The sequence below is a fragment of the Lucilia cuprina genome, chromosome X (assembly GCF_022045245.1).
Source record: "Lucilia cuprina isolate Lc7/37 chromosome X, ASM2204524v1, whole genome shotgun sequence".
NCBI classification, from domain to species: Eukaryota; Metazoa; Arthropoda; class Insecta; order Diptera; family Calliphoridae; genus Lucilia; species Lucilia cuprina.
Window position 1 is genome coordinate 3,712,691 of NC_060949.1, and position 19,763 is coordinate 3,732,453.

Here is a 19,763-nt window from a genome sequence, read left to right on the forward strand (position 1 = left end):
CTGATCATTATATTTGGTAACGTATATATAAAGCTCTTTTAGAGCAGCTACAGTATCGAATTCGTCATTTTGTTGTATGGATAATTGCTGCATAGCAGTACTCATTTCCTGATCGCTAATTTGTGGCAGTCTAGCAACATCTCTGTAGAATTGCTTAACCATTTTACGGTATTGAGGAATATCCTATATAAAGTATGATATATTTATATTAATAATGCTACTTTTTTTAATTTGCAAATTTATTTTTAATTAATTAGTTTACATATAAAAAACATCCAAATATACCAACAGTAATAACAATTAAACAAAATTGGTATACTTAGAGCGGGTTTTTAAATTAAAAATCAAATGTCAATCAATAATCAATCGATGGTTTTAACTACAATATTAAATTTATCATTATTATTATTTTTATAATAATAATAATAATAATAATAATAATAATAATTATTATTATTATTATTATTATTATTATAATTATTATTATTATTATTGCAACCGTTTTTTCAAATGTCTGCTATTAGGCTTCTGAAAAATTTAGAATAATCAATCAATCTAGTAACACAAATAAATTATAAGGACGACGATCACTAAAGTGACGTTAAGATTATTTAATTCGTTACTTTGTTAATTGTTTTTGTCACTTTTTGTAAAAGTGCATTAAAAAATAACATTCTAAAGTAAATTGAAGTAATAATAATAAAAAGAGTGGACTGAACTTACCTTGGCAAATAATAATTTATTGGATGGTGAATCTTTACCCAATCTATGTTCGGTAACTGAACAAGCATCCATAAACGCTTGGGCAATTCCGCTCAAACTGGCATCGACAGTAACTGTTTTATTTACATCAAATATAAAATCAGGATTTTTTATAAAATTAACCCAAAATCTTAAAGGCAAGCTGTTTGACTTCCATGCATGAACTATATCAGTGTCATAAATATCGTGTCTTCGTGCAGCTTCATCTAGTAAGTCAAATAACCATTTTACTGCAGGAGGCAATTCTTCATTAACTGTTAATATAGTAGCAAAAAAATCATCAACAAATTTTTGTATAGTGCCCTTAGCTGCCAAAAGCCGTGTCAAATAAACTTCAGGTATGGTTTTGTGTGTGCGTTCACCCGTAGTCGCACATACTGATCCAGAATTATTGGTGTTGTTACCACCCGATGATATAGCTGAATTTTTCATGTTCATATAATGATCGGGCAATAATGGTTTTATTAAATGATAAACACGTGGCTGTTGCAGGCCGGATTCGATATCGTTGTTCATTATAATATGGGATTGTGAATTATTGATGTAATAAACTAAATAAACGAAATATATTTATAATTATTAATACTTACAAAATATAACTATTGTAAAATTAAATATTAGGTTAAAATTAGATTTTAATTAGATTAGATTTTAATACATAAAAGTAGGCAATTCATTCATGGAATATGGAACTAGAATATAGAGGTTTGAAACTGTTAAAATTAAATATGTATATGCAATGCTATAATGCTTTTTATGTATAAACTGATTGTATGTTTTATTCCTAAATAAACCTTTGAATTGTATACACGTGTCGTCTTTTTTTAAAAGAATTGAGGCAAGAGTACAGTATCCCAACAGGTTGTAGACTCAGTGGCATTGAAGATTAAATAGTTTGTAATGAGAAAATATATATTAAGCGAAAATGGCCTTTATGTTTATTATACGGAAATTGGATGACACAAATTATGACTCTTGAAGTCTTCAGGTGAAAAGTGGGCTTTTACACCAAGATTTGTGTTCCTGTTGTGTCAGGAAGCTTGACAAAGCCTGAGCCAACTACTACGAATTACTGCCGTGGCAGAGTGGAATGCAAAGGATGAAAATGCAATAATATTACTGTGTTCAACCCCAATGCAAATAGCCTACATAAAGAATTATAAAACGTCCAAAGGGACCAGTGCGTAAGGTTACGTTGTTTAGGCAGCTTCTACAAACCCCTATGTCAGAGGATGAGTGTGTGTAATAATACATATATTACTTCCTTTCTTCAGGAGAAGTTGTATGTGATTATGTTACTTGCTAGCCTTCCAAAATCTAACGAGAACCTTGTGGTGTCTCTTGAGGCGAGAGATGACCTTCCAAAATTATCTACACTAAAGGTTAAATTAATTGAAGATGGAAAAGGAAAAGAAAGATAAACAAAAATGGAACAACAAGTGCAGACAGTAGCGTGCAAAAGTGCAGACAGTTTATGGCAAAAGAAAAGAAAGGCAATCAACGAAGCAGTTAAAGGAAAAACGACAACAATACAAATGATAACAATGGTTATCGAAAAAATCAAACTTTAAATGTTTTAGTTGTGTCAGAATTTGTAACTATGCGGCCCAATGCGAAGAAAATGGTGCAAAGGCAGAGCATTTGTGTTGAGACAGCAACATGTTTGATCAGTTTGAAGAACATAAAGTGGAAATTATAATTTTTGATGTTAAGAGTCAGTGCTACCCACCCAAGTTAGAAATATCCCAGCAAAAAATAATTGATGTCATACTTTTCAAACTACATCTTAATCACATCTAAAAATGCGATTATGTATATATTTTTCGCTTTTATAAACCAAATATTTCCTTACAAATGAAAATCCAGTTAAAAGTGAGGAAAGAAAAGTCACTACAAATAACATATTCGAAGTACATCAAACTTTGGTAAAAAACCAATGAAGTTAACATAAGCACTTCATTCAACGAATTCGGTTTATTTTTGACATCCAAATATCGGATTTTTATTGCATCTATGAATAAGGTTAGATGTAGTTCATAGTTGTCAAAAATGAACAACATCCCTCCAATGACACGCTAATGTAAAATTCATAGGTTTTTCACCAAAATTTGAAGTACTTCAAGTATGTTATTTGTGGTGAAAGTTCTACTTCTTTTTCCTCACTTTTTTTGCTGGGATATTAAGGGTATATTGATTTGGTGATACCGTTTGCAATTATGTATTTTTTGTGTTTTTATCATATTCTAATATGATAAAGCCACACACGTCCATTTGTCTATTGAAGCCGTTTTTTATAAACCGAATAATTTAACTTATAGCTGTGGGACACAATTTCTTTTTGTAATGATAAATAGATGGATCCATAAGTTCTAAATATGATACTATTGATTTTTTAGAAATCTAAACAGATCAATTGGTAGTTTTTAAAATGTTTTGTTAGTTTTTTGTAGGAACTTTGGTAAAAAACCCTAAATAGTTGGTTCCGGATGTGACTAATAACACCGTACAACAAATTGGGAAAAATTGTTGCACACATGAGCAAGATCCTATACATTGGAAACTACATACTTGATATAGTTAAACTACATTTTTGGTTTTTTATTTTCTGATCGTTTCTTCCTTTAAAAGGACTTTAAAGTTTAAAAGGAAGAGTAAGTATAATTATATTTAGCTTAAATTTGGTTTGGTCTAGTAGGTCAATATAGGTATCGATTGAAAGAGGAGAATAACAGTATTTTTACAAATAAAATAGTTTTAAAATGTTAGAATAAAAAAAATAACAAAATGTCCTTTTAAATCCTTATTTTCTTTAATATCCTTATTTTCTATAGTCAGTTTTTTTAGAAAAAATATATATGTTATATTTACAAATATGGAGTTGCAGACTCCCAAATTTCATGTCTTTATCTTTATTAGTTCTTTGTAAAAAAATTAAAAGTTAAGATGTATTCAAATTAAAAAATTTTTGTTGAGAATATTTTGTTTAATTTAATTAATTATTTATACCAATTACCTACCCCCATTATCCCAATGTCTGTTAATTTTTTATCCTAACGTTAAATTGACAGTTTTCAGACAAAATATCTACCAATTAAACATAACCGGTGGTTGAGATAATATGTCTTAAAATATATAAAATTTTATTTCGTATGATTATGACGATTTCGTGATTAAAACATGCATGTTCTGAAATCTAAAATCCACTTCAGGATAATATGATAAGCGCAATATTAATATAAATGTAAAATATAATATAATTAATATAAACATTAATATCACGATGAAAAGCTACATAAAAAACGTTTATATATGTAGACATAAATCTCTCTTCTTAATTTTATAATATACGTATTAAAGGCCTGCTTATGATAGCGCACACGATATTTGTTTAACAAATTGTCGCATTATTGTTGTCTTGTGCAGTCCTTTAATCTCTATTTGACTCTAGCCCACATTCAGAAAATTAGTTTTTCTTCAATATGTCGCAATTGAAATAAAATTCAACATAAATATTTTATTTGCTAAAATAAATCACATTTGAAATAAATTTACAACTGGTGTAGGGTATGATATGCTCGGCCAAGTCCGGCTATACTTTCCTAACTTGTTTAAATATTTATGTATATCATGGTTTACTAATTGCACATGATATACCTTCGCACTGTTGTATTTTTAATAAAAACTATATAATAAACTACTTTGATAACATTATTGGGATGTCAAAGATATTTTTAAAAGATATATAGAATTTAGAATAACTATAGAGTTCGGAATAATTGTGTTAAATTAAAAAGGAAAATATAATTTCCAAGAAAGGAGTTTTAACATGAAAGGATAAAAAATGCAATATATCCTTAATCGATTGTTATCTTTTCATATTCTTCAAAGTTTCCACTTTTTTAACTTTTTATCATAGAGATAAAGAAACTCGGTTGCACAATAACAAATTTATAATTTTTCTACATAATATTTTAACAAAAAAAAAGGACTTTGAAATTTTTAGAGGGGAAAATTTTATTAATTAATTTATTGAGATATTTAAAAAATATTATAAAAATTAAACAAATGGAGCTATGAAGACCAAATTTTAGACTTTTTTACTCCATTCTAATGTCTTTATTATGAATATTTTTTGTTGAACAATTTCGTATAAAATTTCAAGGATAATAAAGGATAAACTTTTATAAGGATATTTTTTACATCTTTTTATTCTTAAAAAATAAAACAAAATACAAGATAAAAATACTGCAATTGTCCTCTTTAGTTTGATACCCATATTGTAATAATAGGGTGGCTTAAAATATTTTATAAAAATTTTTGAAAATTGTATGAACCTCAAATTTTAAAGTCCTTTTAAAAGGACAAACGATCAGAAAATGAAAAACTGAGTACGCAGTTATACCATATAAATTATGTGCTTTCGTATGTATATGGTTTGGTTCGTGTGTGAAAAATGGTGTTGGACGGTGTAATATACAAAAAACATGTTCATATTATCTTTTAATAATGAATTATGTGTTATTAAGTGATATAATAATATATAAACGCATTTATGTCGAATTTTCAGTATTTTTCGACCCAAAAAATTTAGTAGAATAGTTTTTAGGACACAAAACATATTCAAGTCGAATTTTATCCCGATAACTTTATAATAAATATATAATAATATGTGATAAATTGTGGACCGATATAGATCTACGTTGGTATTCCAGGATGTTGCATGTTGGCTATGAAAAATTTGAAGTAGAAGAAAAAAAATAATGTTCGACAAAATTTATCGAATTATCTTTTGTAGTTTCTGAGAAAACTACATAACGGTACTGGACAATAAAAACTATTTTGGATAAATTTAATTAATTTATTTATTTTATTTATTCATTTATTACACAGTAATAATAAATACCTGAGATCAATGAGTAATTTAATTTAAATATAATTCTTTAATAATCATCTGTTGGCTCCCCTGCCGTACATAAAATATTAATAATTAATTTAAAAATAATGCAAATAAAAAAGTCCCAAACAGCAACAAAATATATGTACATGTATATAATGAACTAGGTGGCATTCTGACATATATAGTTACCAACTGCTATCAATAAAAGCTTATGTCAAGCACTTTGACACTCACATTAATGTATACTTTTTATACCCTTCACCTTCGTGAGAAGGGTATATATAAGTTTGTCATTCCATTTGTAATTTCTATAATTTTCCGACCCTATAAAGTATATATATTCTGGATCCTGGTCGATTAAGCCATGTCCGTCTGTCTGTTGAAATCAGTTTTTAGAAGACCCCAGATATCGGCGAGATCCGAATTTTCAATAATTCTATTAGACATGCTTTCGAGAAGATCGCTATTTAAAATCAGCAAAATCGGTCGGTAAATAACGGAGATATGAGCAAAAATCCCAGACAACCTCTGAAAATTTCATCAAAAAATTGTTATAAAAGCAACAACAACACTGTATGTAGAAAAAGATGTACACGTGTGTGTGTAGATGTATTTGATTTTATTCAGCTGTGTATTTTTTTGTATGTTTGGAATCCAAACATACAAAGTATACACAGCAAAAAAATATGATTTGCAGATTTTGTTAAAATAAAATAATTTTCCCTTTTGTTTTGCAAATACATTTTTTAATGAATAGAAAAAAGTATTTAAAACGTTTTCAATTATATGAGAGTAGATTGTGAGTTATTGTACAATAATTTTATATGCGAATAATGTAAGTTTGAAATTTAAAACTAACACAAATTTTTTCCAAGTGCTTTTTAAAACAATTTTTTTACGATAAACAAAAACAAAATGTACGTCTCGTCAATGTTTACCAGCAATGAATACGAAAGTGTTGTTGTTTTACTCTTGCTTGTATACTGTTAAGAACAACAACAACGTATTGCTAAGGTTAAGCGCATATAAGTGTATAGAAAACACACTGTCTATAGCTAAGCGCATTTACAAAAACAAAAGAGTACCAAGCGCATAGGGCTTGGGCACCCTTGGTTTGGATGCTGTTGGCGTCATTGCGTTATTACTTTTGTTTTTCTATGTTTTTCGTTATGTATGTTTAGATGTCTGTTGGTTTAGATGCCTTGTGTAAGTTGTGTTTTATTTCGTTTAGCGTTGTTGTTGTTCTTTTTGTTTAGCTTTTGATGTAATAATAATGTAGTCGGGAAAAAATTTAAAATTTATAAAAGATGTTTAAAATACACTATGGTGAAGGGTATATAAGATTCGGCACAACCGAATATAGCACTCTTACTTGTTATTATATCCTTCTAACTTCCCTGTATCCGGTAAAGAATACGAAATAAAATGTGATTCAAAAACAAGTAAGAGTGCTATATTCGGCTGTGCCGAATCTTATATACCCTTCACCATAGTGTATTTTAAACATAATTGATCTTACAGTCTAGTTAATAAAAACATTAAAAAAATTTGAGTCGATTTAAGCCGAATGTTTCGGCGGCGGCTCAAGCAACTAAATATAGTTCGCCGGCGGCTAAGCTCCGACTCGAAGCCGGTCGACTTCGACCTCTGATTCATTGCTGGTAAACATTGACGAGACGTTTAAAAAGCACTTGGAAAAAATTTGTGTTAGTTTTAAATTTCAAACTTACATTATTCGTATAAAAATTATTGTACAATAACTCACAATCTACTCTCATATAATTGAAAACGTTTTAAATGCCTTTTTCTATTCATTAAAAAATATATTTGCAAAACAAAAGGGAAAATTTGATTTGCATTTTAACAAAAAATGCAAATCATATTTTTTTGCTGTGTATTTTTTGTATGTTTGGATTCCAAACATACAAAAAAATACACAGCTGAATAAAACCAAATACATCTACACACACACGTGTACATCTTTTTCTATGTACAGTGTTTTTGTTGCTTTTTCAACAATTTTTTGATGAAATTTTCAGAGGTTGTCTCGGATTATTGCTCATATCTCCGTTATTTACCGACCGATTTTGCTGATTTTAAATAGCGATCTTCTCGAAAGCATGTCTAATAGAATTATTGAAGATTCGGATCTCGCCGATATCTGGGGTTCTCTAAAAACTGATTTCAACAGACAGACAGACGGACAGACGAACATGGCTTAATCGACTCCGCTATCTATAAGGATCAAGAATATATATACTTTATAGGGTCGAAAAATTATATTATAGAAATTACAAACGGAATGACAAACTTATATATACCCTTCTCATGAAGGTGAAGGGTATAATAAAATATATACATATATGTATAATAAAATATATACATATATGTATATTAATAAAAAATCGATCTCAAGTTATGCAAAAATCGTGTTTTTACATTTTTAAATCAATGTAATCTATTTTTCACCCTGTAAATTTGTTATATAAAAAATATATGTATATCGACATTATTAAGTGATTTGTATTGAAATTAAACATTTTAAAACTTTCTCCAGAAAAACTACTTTAGCCTTTTTCCGACAGAACTTTTATAATACATTAAACCTTTATAAAGTGATTAATAGTGAGATTTTTTAATATTGTTTCATACCAAAAAATGTCGTTGAATAATGTGTCATAAGTTTGAACCGAAATACGTTATTAGATTGCGAAAAAAAAGTCGTAAGGAAAATGGTAATATATTCGACCACAGAATTTACAAGGCGTTTAATTCTGGATAAGAAACAACTTCCAATCCATACAAAATCTGTGACATCATCAGTGAATGAGCCAATTTATACCTTATGTGAGTAGGTAAATATAAATTAATAAAATATAAATTAATTGAGTATATTCGGCGTAGGATACCCAGGATTCTAGAGCTGATGAGGTCGATGTGTGCACAAAAAAAAAGCTTGGGGTCTAAAATAAGACCTACACGCTTAAGATGGTCAATGAAGATAACATCCACACTATTAAAGGTAATATTTAGATTAGGGAAAAACCGAGTTGTAGGACCAAACATAATGGCGTTAGTTTTAGAGGAATTTACAGTTAATGAATTACTATCTGTTAAATAAGAGTAAATAAGACGTCATGCCGTACCAGAAAAATGAATGAAAAATCTTAGATAACACGGGTAAAATAGATATGGGCCTCAGGTCATCTGGACTATTAACGACTTTCGACTTGGGAATAGGTACAATTCGAGCAACCTTCCAAAGGCAAGGGATCGTGGACGTCGTCAAAATGTTGTTAAATAAATCTAAAATATCGTTGGAAATAAGTGGATTAACCAACTTAACAAATCGCAAAAGAATTTCGTTTATTCCAATTGAATTAGACTCTACTTTTTCAAATGTTTCACATAACTCAAGCTCAGTAATACAGCGAAACGAAAAATATTCCTGCAATCAGAAAAATCATCAAAGAAAACATTGCCTGTATTACTAGAACCACTACCCGAAACAAAAAAGTTATTTAATGTCTCAACATCACCACAATAATCCACTAATTCACCGCCAACACACCCACAACCTCACAAAACTCTCCACACACCAGTAGTGTCCAAACCAGAAAATAATCTGGAAAAGTGTTTCCTCTTAGCCTTACGGAAAATACTATTGGCTTTATTGCGATACTTACAATATATCCTCCAATTCTCTTCGGAATTATTATTTCTAAAATAGCGATAGATCTCTTAGAGACCTTGCGTATACAATATCTCTAAAGCTAAGCCAACTATTATTGTAAGAAGCTAGTTTTTTTTCTAACAACGAGAACAAAAGCCATTAAGGATTCTAAGAGATGAAATAAGTGAGCACTGATCATCAACAGTACTTCCATCAAAGCCCTCAAAGTTAAGTTCAGCCAAGAATCTTAACAAACCATCCCAGTCAATAGAATTAAAATCCCTGCGATCGTTGCGAAAAAAGTTGAAACCAGTAATATTAACACAACGAGTAGAAATATAAGGTTTGAGCCAAGTCTCAGTTACCCCAAAAACATTTAATACCGAATTACCCAAGATTGTTTTCAATTCATCAATCTTCGAGTAGTTAGCTGAAGGTTTCATGCTCTGACATTTCATATGACCTGCTCTGAAAAAATTCATGTATGGATTTAAACCCTATTTTATATAAGAATTGTTGCTGAAAGATGGACCAGCATCTAATTTTACCGACATCAAAACAAAAAATATATAAATATAATTTCCTTCATTCTACTTAACAAAATTATTTCATAAATAACACAGCTTTTCATTCAAAAACTAACATCATATATCATTCATTAAAAAAGTAATACCAACAAGTAAGAGTATTATATTCGGCTGTGCCGAATCTTATATACCCTTCACCACAGTGTATTTTAAACATCTTCTATGAATTTTAAATTTTTTCCCGACGACATTATTATTACATCAAAAGCTAAACAAAAAGAACAACAACAACGCTAAACGAAATAAAACACAAAATACACAAGGTATCTAAACCAACAGACATCTAAACATACATAACGAAAAACACAGAAAAACAAAAATAACAACGCAATAACGTCAACAGCATTCAAACGAAGGGTGCCCAAGCCCTATGCGCTTTGTACTAATTTGTTTTTGTAAATACGCTTAGCTATAGACAGTTTTCTGTACACTTATATGCGCTTAATACTAGCAATACGTTGTTCTTAACAGTATACAAGCAAGAGTAAAACAACAACACTTTCGTATTCATTGCTGGTAAACATTGACGAGACGTAGATTTTGTTTTTGTTTATCGCAAAAAAATTGTTTTAAAAAGCACTTGGAAAAAATTTGTGTTAGTTTTAAATTTCAAACTTACATTATTCGCATATAAAATTATTGTACAATAACTCACAATCTACTTACTCTCATATAATTAAAAACGTTTTAAATACTTTTTTCTATTCATTAAAAAATATTATTTTATTTTAACAAAAAATGCAAATCATATTTTTTTGCTGTCTATATTTTGTATGTTTGGATTCCAAACATACAAAACAATACACAGCTGAATAAAACTAAATACGTCTACACACGTGTACATCTTTTTATACCCTTCACCTTCGTGAGAAGGGTATATATAAGTTTGTCATTCCGTTTGTAATTTCAATAATATAATTTTCCGACCCTATAAAGTATATATATTCTTGATCCTTATAGATAGCGGAGTCGATTAAGCCATGTCCGTCTGTCTGTCTGTTTGTCCGTCTGTCTGTCTGTGTGTCTGTCTGTTGAAATCAGTTTTTAGAGAACCCCAGATATCGGCGAGATCCGAATCTTCAATAATTCTATTAGACATGCTTTCGAGAAGATCGCTATTTAAAATCAGCAAAATCGGTCGGTAAATAACGGAGATATGAGCAAAAATCCGAGACAACCTTTGAAAATTTCATCAAAAAATTGTTGAAAAAGCAACAAAAACACTGTACATAGAAAAAGATGTACACGTGTGTGTGTAGATGTATTTGGTTTTATTCAGCTGTGTATTTTTTTGTATGTTTGGAATCCAAACATACAAGAAATACACAGCAAAAAAATATGATTTGCATTTTTTGTTAAAATAAAATAATTTTCCTTTTTGTTTTGCAAATATATTTTTTAATGAATAGAAAAAAAAGGTATTTAAAACGTTTTCAATTATATGAGAGTAGATTGTGAGTTATTGTACAATAATTTTTATGCGAATAATGTAAGTTTGAATTTTAAAACTAACACAAATTTTTTCCAAGCGCTTTTTAAAACAATTTTTTTACGATAAACAAAAACAAAATCTACGTCTCGTCAATGTTTACCAGCAATGAATCAGAGGTCGAAGTCGACCGGCTTCGAGTCGGAGCTTAGCCGCCGAACTATATTAAGTTGCTTGAGCCGCCGCCGAAACATTCGGCTTAAATCGACTCAAATTTTTTTAATGTTTTTATTAACTAGACTGTAAGATCAATTATGTTTAAAATACACTATGGTGAAGGGTATATAAGATTCAGCACAGCCGAATATAGCACTCTTACTTGTTCTATATACAGTGTTGTTGTTGCTTTTATAACAATTTTTTGATGAAATTTTCATAGGTTTTCTCGGATTTTTGCTCATATCTCCGTTATTTACCGACCGATTTTGCTGGTTTTAAATAGCGATCTTCTCGAAAGCATGTCTAATAGAATTATTGAAGATCCGGATCTCGCCGATATCTGGGGTCCTCTAAAAACTTATTTCAACAGACAGACGGACATGGCTTAATCGACTCCGCTATCTATAAGGATCCAGAATATATATACTTTATAGGGTCGGAAAATTATATTATAGAAATTACAAACGGAATGACAAACTTATATATACCCTTCTCACGAAGGTGAAGGGTATAAAAAGAACAGTAAATATAAAAAATACTTATAAAAGATTAAATAATTAAAAACTAAATTTAAATCAATAGTGTTTACAAACAAATGATAAAACCCCAGGTTTTACAAAACAAAAAGTTTCATAAAAACAAGTTAAATTTAACATTAATTTATAAGCAAGGAATATTAAATACCAAGATTCAAATATTAGAATCATCAACCAACAGTCCAACACATCCAGAGTAATCCAGCACCAACTCCTCACTATCAGGCATAGTAAGTTTAGCTCTAAGTTTATCGTTGTTTAAAATTCTGTATTTGCTTATTATTTTCTTACCCAATAGCCGTTTGCAAATACCATTAAGTTTACCAGCAGCCGGAGAAAATGGTCATTCACATAAACTCTGAGAGCAATATCACCACCTATAACATCACTGACTTTAAGTGACCGAGTTTTATGATTAACAACAATATCAGCACGATTCAGTCTTTTGTGCAAAACGTTATTCTCCATCTCCAGTGCAGTTATCTTTTTAGATGTGGAAGAGTTAATGCTACGTATCAGTTTGTTGCAGTCAACAATCTCGGACTTCATTTCTTCTAAAAAGGAAGCCATCTCTAACTTAAAACTCGAAACAGTATCAGCCAATGCTTGTCTAATAGATGTCTGTTCATCATCAACTTTATTTATAAAAGCATCAATTTTACTGTTATGATCACAAAATTTGGACACTCTCAAGTCCAGCCTGAGGATTATTATCACAGGAACTACAAGAAAACGATAAAGATTTGTTGGCTTTTAGAGCAGTAAGAGCACTGTCAGTAACGCCTGTACACGGAACATGTATCCATAGTGTACATATTTTGCATTAAATACTAGGCTGGGTTTTTCTAATAGTCTCCTTACAAACACCACATTTAAAAACACTAGTAGTCAGCGACATTTTGGTTTATGTACTTTTGGTTGTATTTGTTAGTTAATTTTTGTATATATAAATAAAAATATGGCGCTAGAAACCATCCAAAAAAACTTTATAGCAATAACAGGCCAAAAAATCCAAAGAATACACTTGTCTTTATATATAAACTGTTGACAATATACAGTTATAGAATAGAATTTTGAATCAGAAAGAGAAGGCTAAAATTTATTTGGTTCAACAGGTAATGGGTCCTGATGCAGAGTTTGTAATGGATTAAAATATGGAATTTGAAGCTGGAAATCAAATTATTTAGAAATTGAACGATGCAAAAAAAACAAAAATAAATATTAATCCATTTTGCTCTTGCTGCATCAAAAATTCTTTAAATTGAAGCAATTAAGAGTGTTATATTCGGCTATGCCGAATATTATATACCCACCATTAAACCTCGTTTGACTCGAATAAAACCTACTTATGTCTAATTTCATCTATATACTCGTATTTTTAGGCCAGGTATAAGCGTTAAAGTAATTTTCTGAAGGGAACCTTATAGGGGGGTAGGTCGATCCTCATAAAATTTGGTGGACAGAATTCGGTTCGTATTAAATTTATTTGCGTCGAATTTCATCGCTACACACGTATTTTTAAGCAATTAATGAGCGTTGCAGTCATTTTCTGAAGGGGACCTTATATGGGGTGTAGGGACAATCATGGGCCGATCCTCATAAAATTTTTAAGATAGATTTTGACTCGTATGAGCGTTAGTCATTTTCTGAATGGGGTAGGGGGTAGGGTCAATTATAGACCAATCCTTATACAATTTTGCATAGTGATTTTGGATCATAAGAAACTTACTTATGTCGAATTTCATCGCTATATTCGAATTTTTAATCAAGTTATTACCAAACAAACCGTACCTATAAAAAATATTTGTGTGAAATTTCCACCCTCTAGCTCTTTCTATTCCGACTCTATCGTGCTTTCAACAGATAGACGGACGGATAGACATGGCTAGATCGTCTTAAACTTTAATGAGGACACAGAATATTTATGCTTTTGTGGGTCTATGACCAATATTTCAATGTGTTACAAACGGAATGACAAAATTAATATACCCCCATCTTTTTCGATGGTGGGTAAAAAAATGCTGATGAAATATGATTTCGATATCTCAAGGATACAATATCAGATTAAATGGTATAATATAAAAAAATTTGTCACTGCCATCTGAATATGCAGCAGTACATGGGAGTCAGCAAGCAAGGCAGAATGTAGTTTGGATAATCTTAGAGCAAATCTGGTGATTGAAGAAGAGTGTATATCAAGAAAGCAGATTGAATCAAATGAGGCTGGGTATATAAAGTAGGGTAGAGAGTAGTGATAAAAATGGCAGATTTGATTTTGGAAGTTGACAGTAGATGAATGAAATTTAAACGAAGATCTACAAAAAAGTAGTTATTCTGGGAGAACGTCATAAAAATTTTACTGTCCTGTGTATGCAGTTATTTTTGTCTGATGATCACGAATCTGGAGACTCGAATGATACTAACAACGATTCAACTTTAGGAGAAGAGATTATAGGCAATAATAAAGAAAGGAGAAACCAAGAGATAGGAAAACTATGTTCTGAAAATGAAGTTTTAGAAGTCGCTTATGAATATGCTTGTGGGAATTCAGATGTAATAAGTACTATACAAATTTGTGAACCAGCGTTAAAGGATATTCTCCGCACAGTATTAATAAGTCATCTAAGGATTTTGTTGAGTTTGAAAGTAACCAAAATATATCGAGAGATCTATCATGTGTTAATAAGAGTAACACAAAAGGAAGTAAACTTAGCGTCAAATCCAAACATACTCTTGCTGTTACTAGTGATTTTGTAGCATTAATAGAGAAAGTGTCTGGAAGTTATTATTAAACAATGAAATTCTCATGCGATACTCCATGGAATATGACTACGGATGTTTTAAAATATGTATATGAAGGTTACAGCTGGAAATAAGCAAATCGATAATATATATTATATACTAGCTTATAACCCGCTGCCTTGTTAGCGAGCCGTTTTACAGGTATTGTAAAATTGTGGTAACCTCTCTATTTCTTAATATTGTACTACCGATATTTTAGAAAATTCAGAGTCTCACTTAATCCGGGACATACATGCTTAATTTCATGTTCTGGTTAAATATTATAGAAATTTAAAAAAGTACTTTTGAAGAACGAAAATTTTCCTTTTATGGGTTTTCACTTCATCCATACTTATTTACATGTCATCCATACTTAATTACATGTTGCTAGGTTTAGTATTATAAAAATTTCAAGAAATACCTTTTGAAGAACGATAAAGTACATGTTGCTAGGTCCAGTATTATAGAAATTTCAAGAAATACCTTTTGAAGAACGATAAAGTACCAAAAAGTCGCAATTTATATGTTCTCATTTAATCCGGGCTCGACATACTTAATTTCCGGGCCATACATGTTTAATTTCATGTTGTAATTTCAGTATTAAAGAAAGTTCAAAAAGTACCTTTTGAAGAACCCAAATATCTCACTTAATCCGGGCCATATATGGTTCAATATTATATAAACTTCAAGAAACACCTTTTGAAGAACCAAAAATACCCCTTTTATCGCATTTCGCTTAATCCGGGCCATGCATACTTAATTTTATGTTTCTAGCTTCAATATTATAGAAATTTCAAAACGTACCTTTTGAACAACGAAAAGTACCAGAATGTTCTCTATTTGAGGTTCTCACGTAATCCGGGCAATACATGTTTAATTTCACATTTCTAGGTTCAATATTATGCAAAAAATCTAAAAGTAAATTTTTCATGCTTCTAGGTTCAATATTATACAAATTTCAAAAAGTACTTTTTGAGGAACGAAAAATTATCAAAATGTCCCATTTTATGGGTCCTCACTTAATCCGGGCCATACATGCCTAATTTCATGTTTCTAGGTTGAATATTATAGAGATTTCAAAAAGTACAAAAACGTACAAAAAAGTCCCTTTTTATGCAAAAAGTACCAAAAGTAAGTACATATTTCAGCCCTTAAGCGTACGAATATCCAAAAAGTACTAAATACAGTGGACGTCCAATAGAACGTACCCTCTTTATTACGAATGTCCAATAATACGAATGGCAAAACTGTTGCATTGTCTACTCTATAGTACAAATAAAGACACAATTTTTCTGTTCGATAGTACGAATAACGCATTTTTATGGGAATTTTTGGTTTTATTTACGTATGAATGAAGTTTTTATTTTATTATTTCGGTATCATTTACCTTTAGCTCAGTAATTTAGACATTTTTTTGTATTTATTACAAGTGTTTTGTGTTTAAAAAAGTCCTATACACTGCATGTATATTTACAAATCAGCAATTATTTAGTGTTATTAATTTATTTTCTTGGAATTTCGATGACCCAAGAGAAGAATATTGAAGACTCAAAAGCGATGTTATTGAAAAGGCCGTAGGAATCATTTTACAAAGTAATAAACATCAATGTTAAATTATGGATTTTCTAATAAGTAAAACTCCATATTCAAATGGGTTTAAGCATTACTATATGTGAACCTTTAACTATTCCAAGTTTTTAAGAGAAAATTTTAAATTAGAGAATTCAAGTTTCTTATAAAAATTTATGTAATCTGAACATGCTTAATACATTTTAGAACAGATATGCACATGCAAATTGTCTTTGGCACTTTTTTAAAAACATTAAAATTTAAAACCTTCTATATCTCATTTCAACCATTGGACTTTCAAAAATAACAATTCGTATAAGTAAATATGTCCATTTATGCCTGCTTACGTACAAGAAATTTATTTGAAATAATACACATTTATTATATTTTATTTCGTTATGTAATTTTTCATGAAAAATAAAAAATCCAATATTTTAAGTGTATTATATGAATTTAAACATACAAAATGTGTTGTTCAATAATACGAATTTTTCGGTACCACGAAAGGGCCTGACACTATATAATTCGTACTAGTGGACGTCCACTGTACGTATTTTTATTATACCCTTCACCTTCGTGAGAAGGGTATATATAAGTTTGCCATTCTGTTTGTAATTTCTATAACATAATTTTCCGACCCTATAAAGTATATATATTCTGGATCCTTATAGATAGCGGAGTCGATTAAGCCATGTCCATCTGTTGAAATCAGTTTTTAGAGGTCCCCAGATATCGGCGAGATCCGAATCTTCAATAATTCAGTTAGACATGCTTTCGAGAAGATCGCTATTTAAAATCAGCAAAATTGGTCTATAAATAACGGAGATATGAGCAAAAATCCGAGACAACCTCTGAAAATTTCATCAAAAAAGCCAAATTTTTTCATGCTTTGTTAAAAAAGCAACAACAACACTGCGAATTGGATAAAGATGTACATGTGCGTGTGGATATGTATTTGGTTTTATTCAGCTGTGTATTTTATTTTTTTTTTGTATGTTTGGATGCTGTTCTGTTCTCACGAAGGTGAATGGTAATACAGCTCATATTTGTTTGAGGGTGGTAATACAGTTTGACGGTGGTATTACAGTATAACGGTTAATATTTCTTTCTGCTACAGTTTATATTTGTTTTTGTGTATGTAATGTGTGACATTTGTGCAGAGATAAATAAAAACTGTTTTTTTAAATATACTTGGTGAAGGGTATATAAGATTCGGCACAGCCGAATATAAAAAAATTATGTGATTTTTAAATTATTTAAATAATAATTATATAAATAATAATTATTTGTTGAGTTTTATTATTTAACTTATAAAATTGAATATAATATTTTAATTTTGATAATATAAGGGAATAAAAATGTTTAGTGCATGGTATATATCAGAAAATAATAATTATTTCTCGAGCTTTTTAATAAAAAATAAAAATCATTGTTGATAACGGTAGTTTTCTTAACAAGAATTATGTACATATACTCCTTATAGCAAGATCATGTCTCCTACAATATGATTTTTTCCTCTAAAAAATCATCAATTATAATTATTTGCAATCCCTAATTAATACAAAATACGAGAAAAATAAATACATTTTTGGAATAATCCTCAGTTCCCTACCAGCGATTGAAAATTCTGATCTCAGCGTAATTTTTAAAAAATAAAATATTTTAGATTTTTTCGAAATGGGTCTTTAAAATTCCGTGGTTTGAGCTGATTACGGCAAAAATAATTTGACATTTTTGGTCCATAATATAATTTTTAGTGGGTTGGAAAGGAATATTGTTTTCGCTTTTTATCGAATACAGAAAAATACATTTCGAAATTTTTTGAAATGTATGTGTCCCTTTTAACACAATAAAAATAGTTTTGTAAACATTTTGGGTAATTAATTGGCCGACTACCATATGAATGAAATATACAAAAAATCTTTTATTCGTTAATAGAACTATCTTAAACTTAAATATTCATCTGAATATTTTGGGGGGAAAATGGCGGACTTTTATTATGGGGGATTGAGCCACGCCCACATTAAGAAAATATAAAATTCGTTTATTTGAGATAATGTAACAGTTAGAGTCGTCAAATTTTGTCGGAGGTATTTTAGTGTCAATATGATTATTTAGAATAAAAAGTTGGCGGACTAGCATTAGGGGACGTGGCACCTCCCATATAAATTACATACAAAAATTCGTTTATCTTGGACTTATTGCAGTTAGAATCTTAAAATTTTGCATGAATAACTTCAATATACACGTATTCTATTGTGGTTAGAATTTTTAAAATCTTCAAGTGGGTTTTTTATTTATACTAGAGGTTAAAACAAAAAATATTGTATTATATCCCAAGGCATAAGAATATAAATTATTTTTTAGAATAAAACTATATATATAATTTTTGCAATTAGTATTATATAAATTAATTTGGCAGCATTCGACATAAAATTTTGCACAAGTTTTTTATGAAAACAGAAATTAGACTGATATATCGCTTACATCGAACAATAATTGACCAACCCCAATATAAAGCCCCTTTCGGAAAATTACTCTAACGATCATAATTGACTTAACAGTAGCAGTAAAGTGACAAAATTCGACATAAACAAGTTGTATAAGAACAAAAATACATTTTCAAATTTGATTTTAACACTCATAACTGGCTTAATTATAGCAGTATTATAACGGAATTCAACACAAACAGGAACAAAAATCGCTTTACCAAATTTAGTGGCGATCGGCTTATATTTGATCCTACCCCTTATATTAGATCCCCATTAGAAAAAATTCGCTTTTATGTAACTTAATAATGTCACTTATTAATATGTTACTCAATAATAGATCGGCACATAATTGACCAGTCTCCTTACATACATAAGGCCTACTTCAGAAAATGACTCTAACAATCATAACTGATCTAATAATATCATTGTTGACCATATCTCCACAGAAATTCGTCTTATAAAAATGACTTTAAAGCTCAAAACAGGCTTAATAATACCAGCATAATGTTAAAATTCGTCATAAACAAGTTTATAAGAACACAAATATTTTTACCAAATTTAATAAGGATGGATTCAAAATTGACCCTACTCCACATTTTCGAAAATGAAGTGACGACATACAACAGTCTAAAATAGATGTATAGTGATGAAAATGAAACTATTAATCAAAGGTACAAAGTTGTGTTTATTGTTTTGTTGGTTTTAATACATTGCTCGTTAATTGAATCGTAAAAATTTTAAAATATATAAATATTTTTTTATAATATAAAATGTGAGTTAGAAACTAAAGAGCCGTAGCTCCACATCTAAAGAGCCGC

General features: G+C 29.8%; 1 protein-coding gene across 11 annotated transcripts in view; it reads right to left on the reverse strand.

Moving 5' to 3' along the window:
- The window catches only part of LOC111682266 (plexin-B), a 160,086-nt gene that overhangs the window by 44,314 nt on the left and 96,009 nt on the right, over window positions 1-19,763 (reverse strand). For 10 of the 11 annotated variants that reach the window (XR_006940165.1, XR_006940153.1, XR_006940167.1 and 7 more), the window contains 2 exons: window positions 724-1,313; window positions 1-183 (listed from right to left, as the gene is read on the reverse strand). Coding sequence is in view for 6 of the 11 variants with exons in the window: in XM_046945898.1 (XP_046801854.1) it covers window positions 1-183; window positions 724-1,313 (773 nt within the window). In the remaining 5 variants the exon portion in view is untranslated. Of the gene's footprint in view, window positions 184-723; window positions 1,314-16,553; window positions 16,637-19,763 lie in introns of those variants that run through there. The other variant, XM_046946003.1, reaches the window with a different exon arrangement.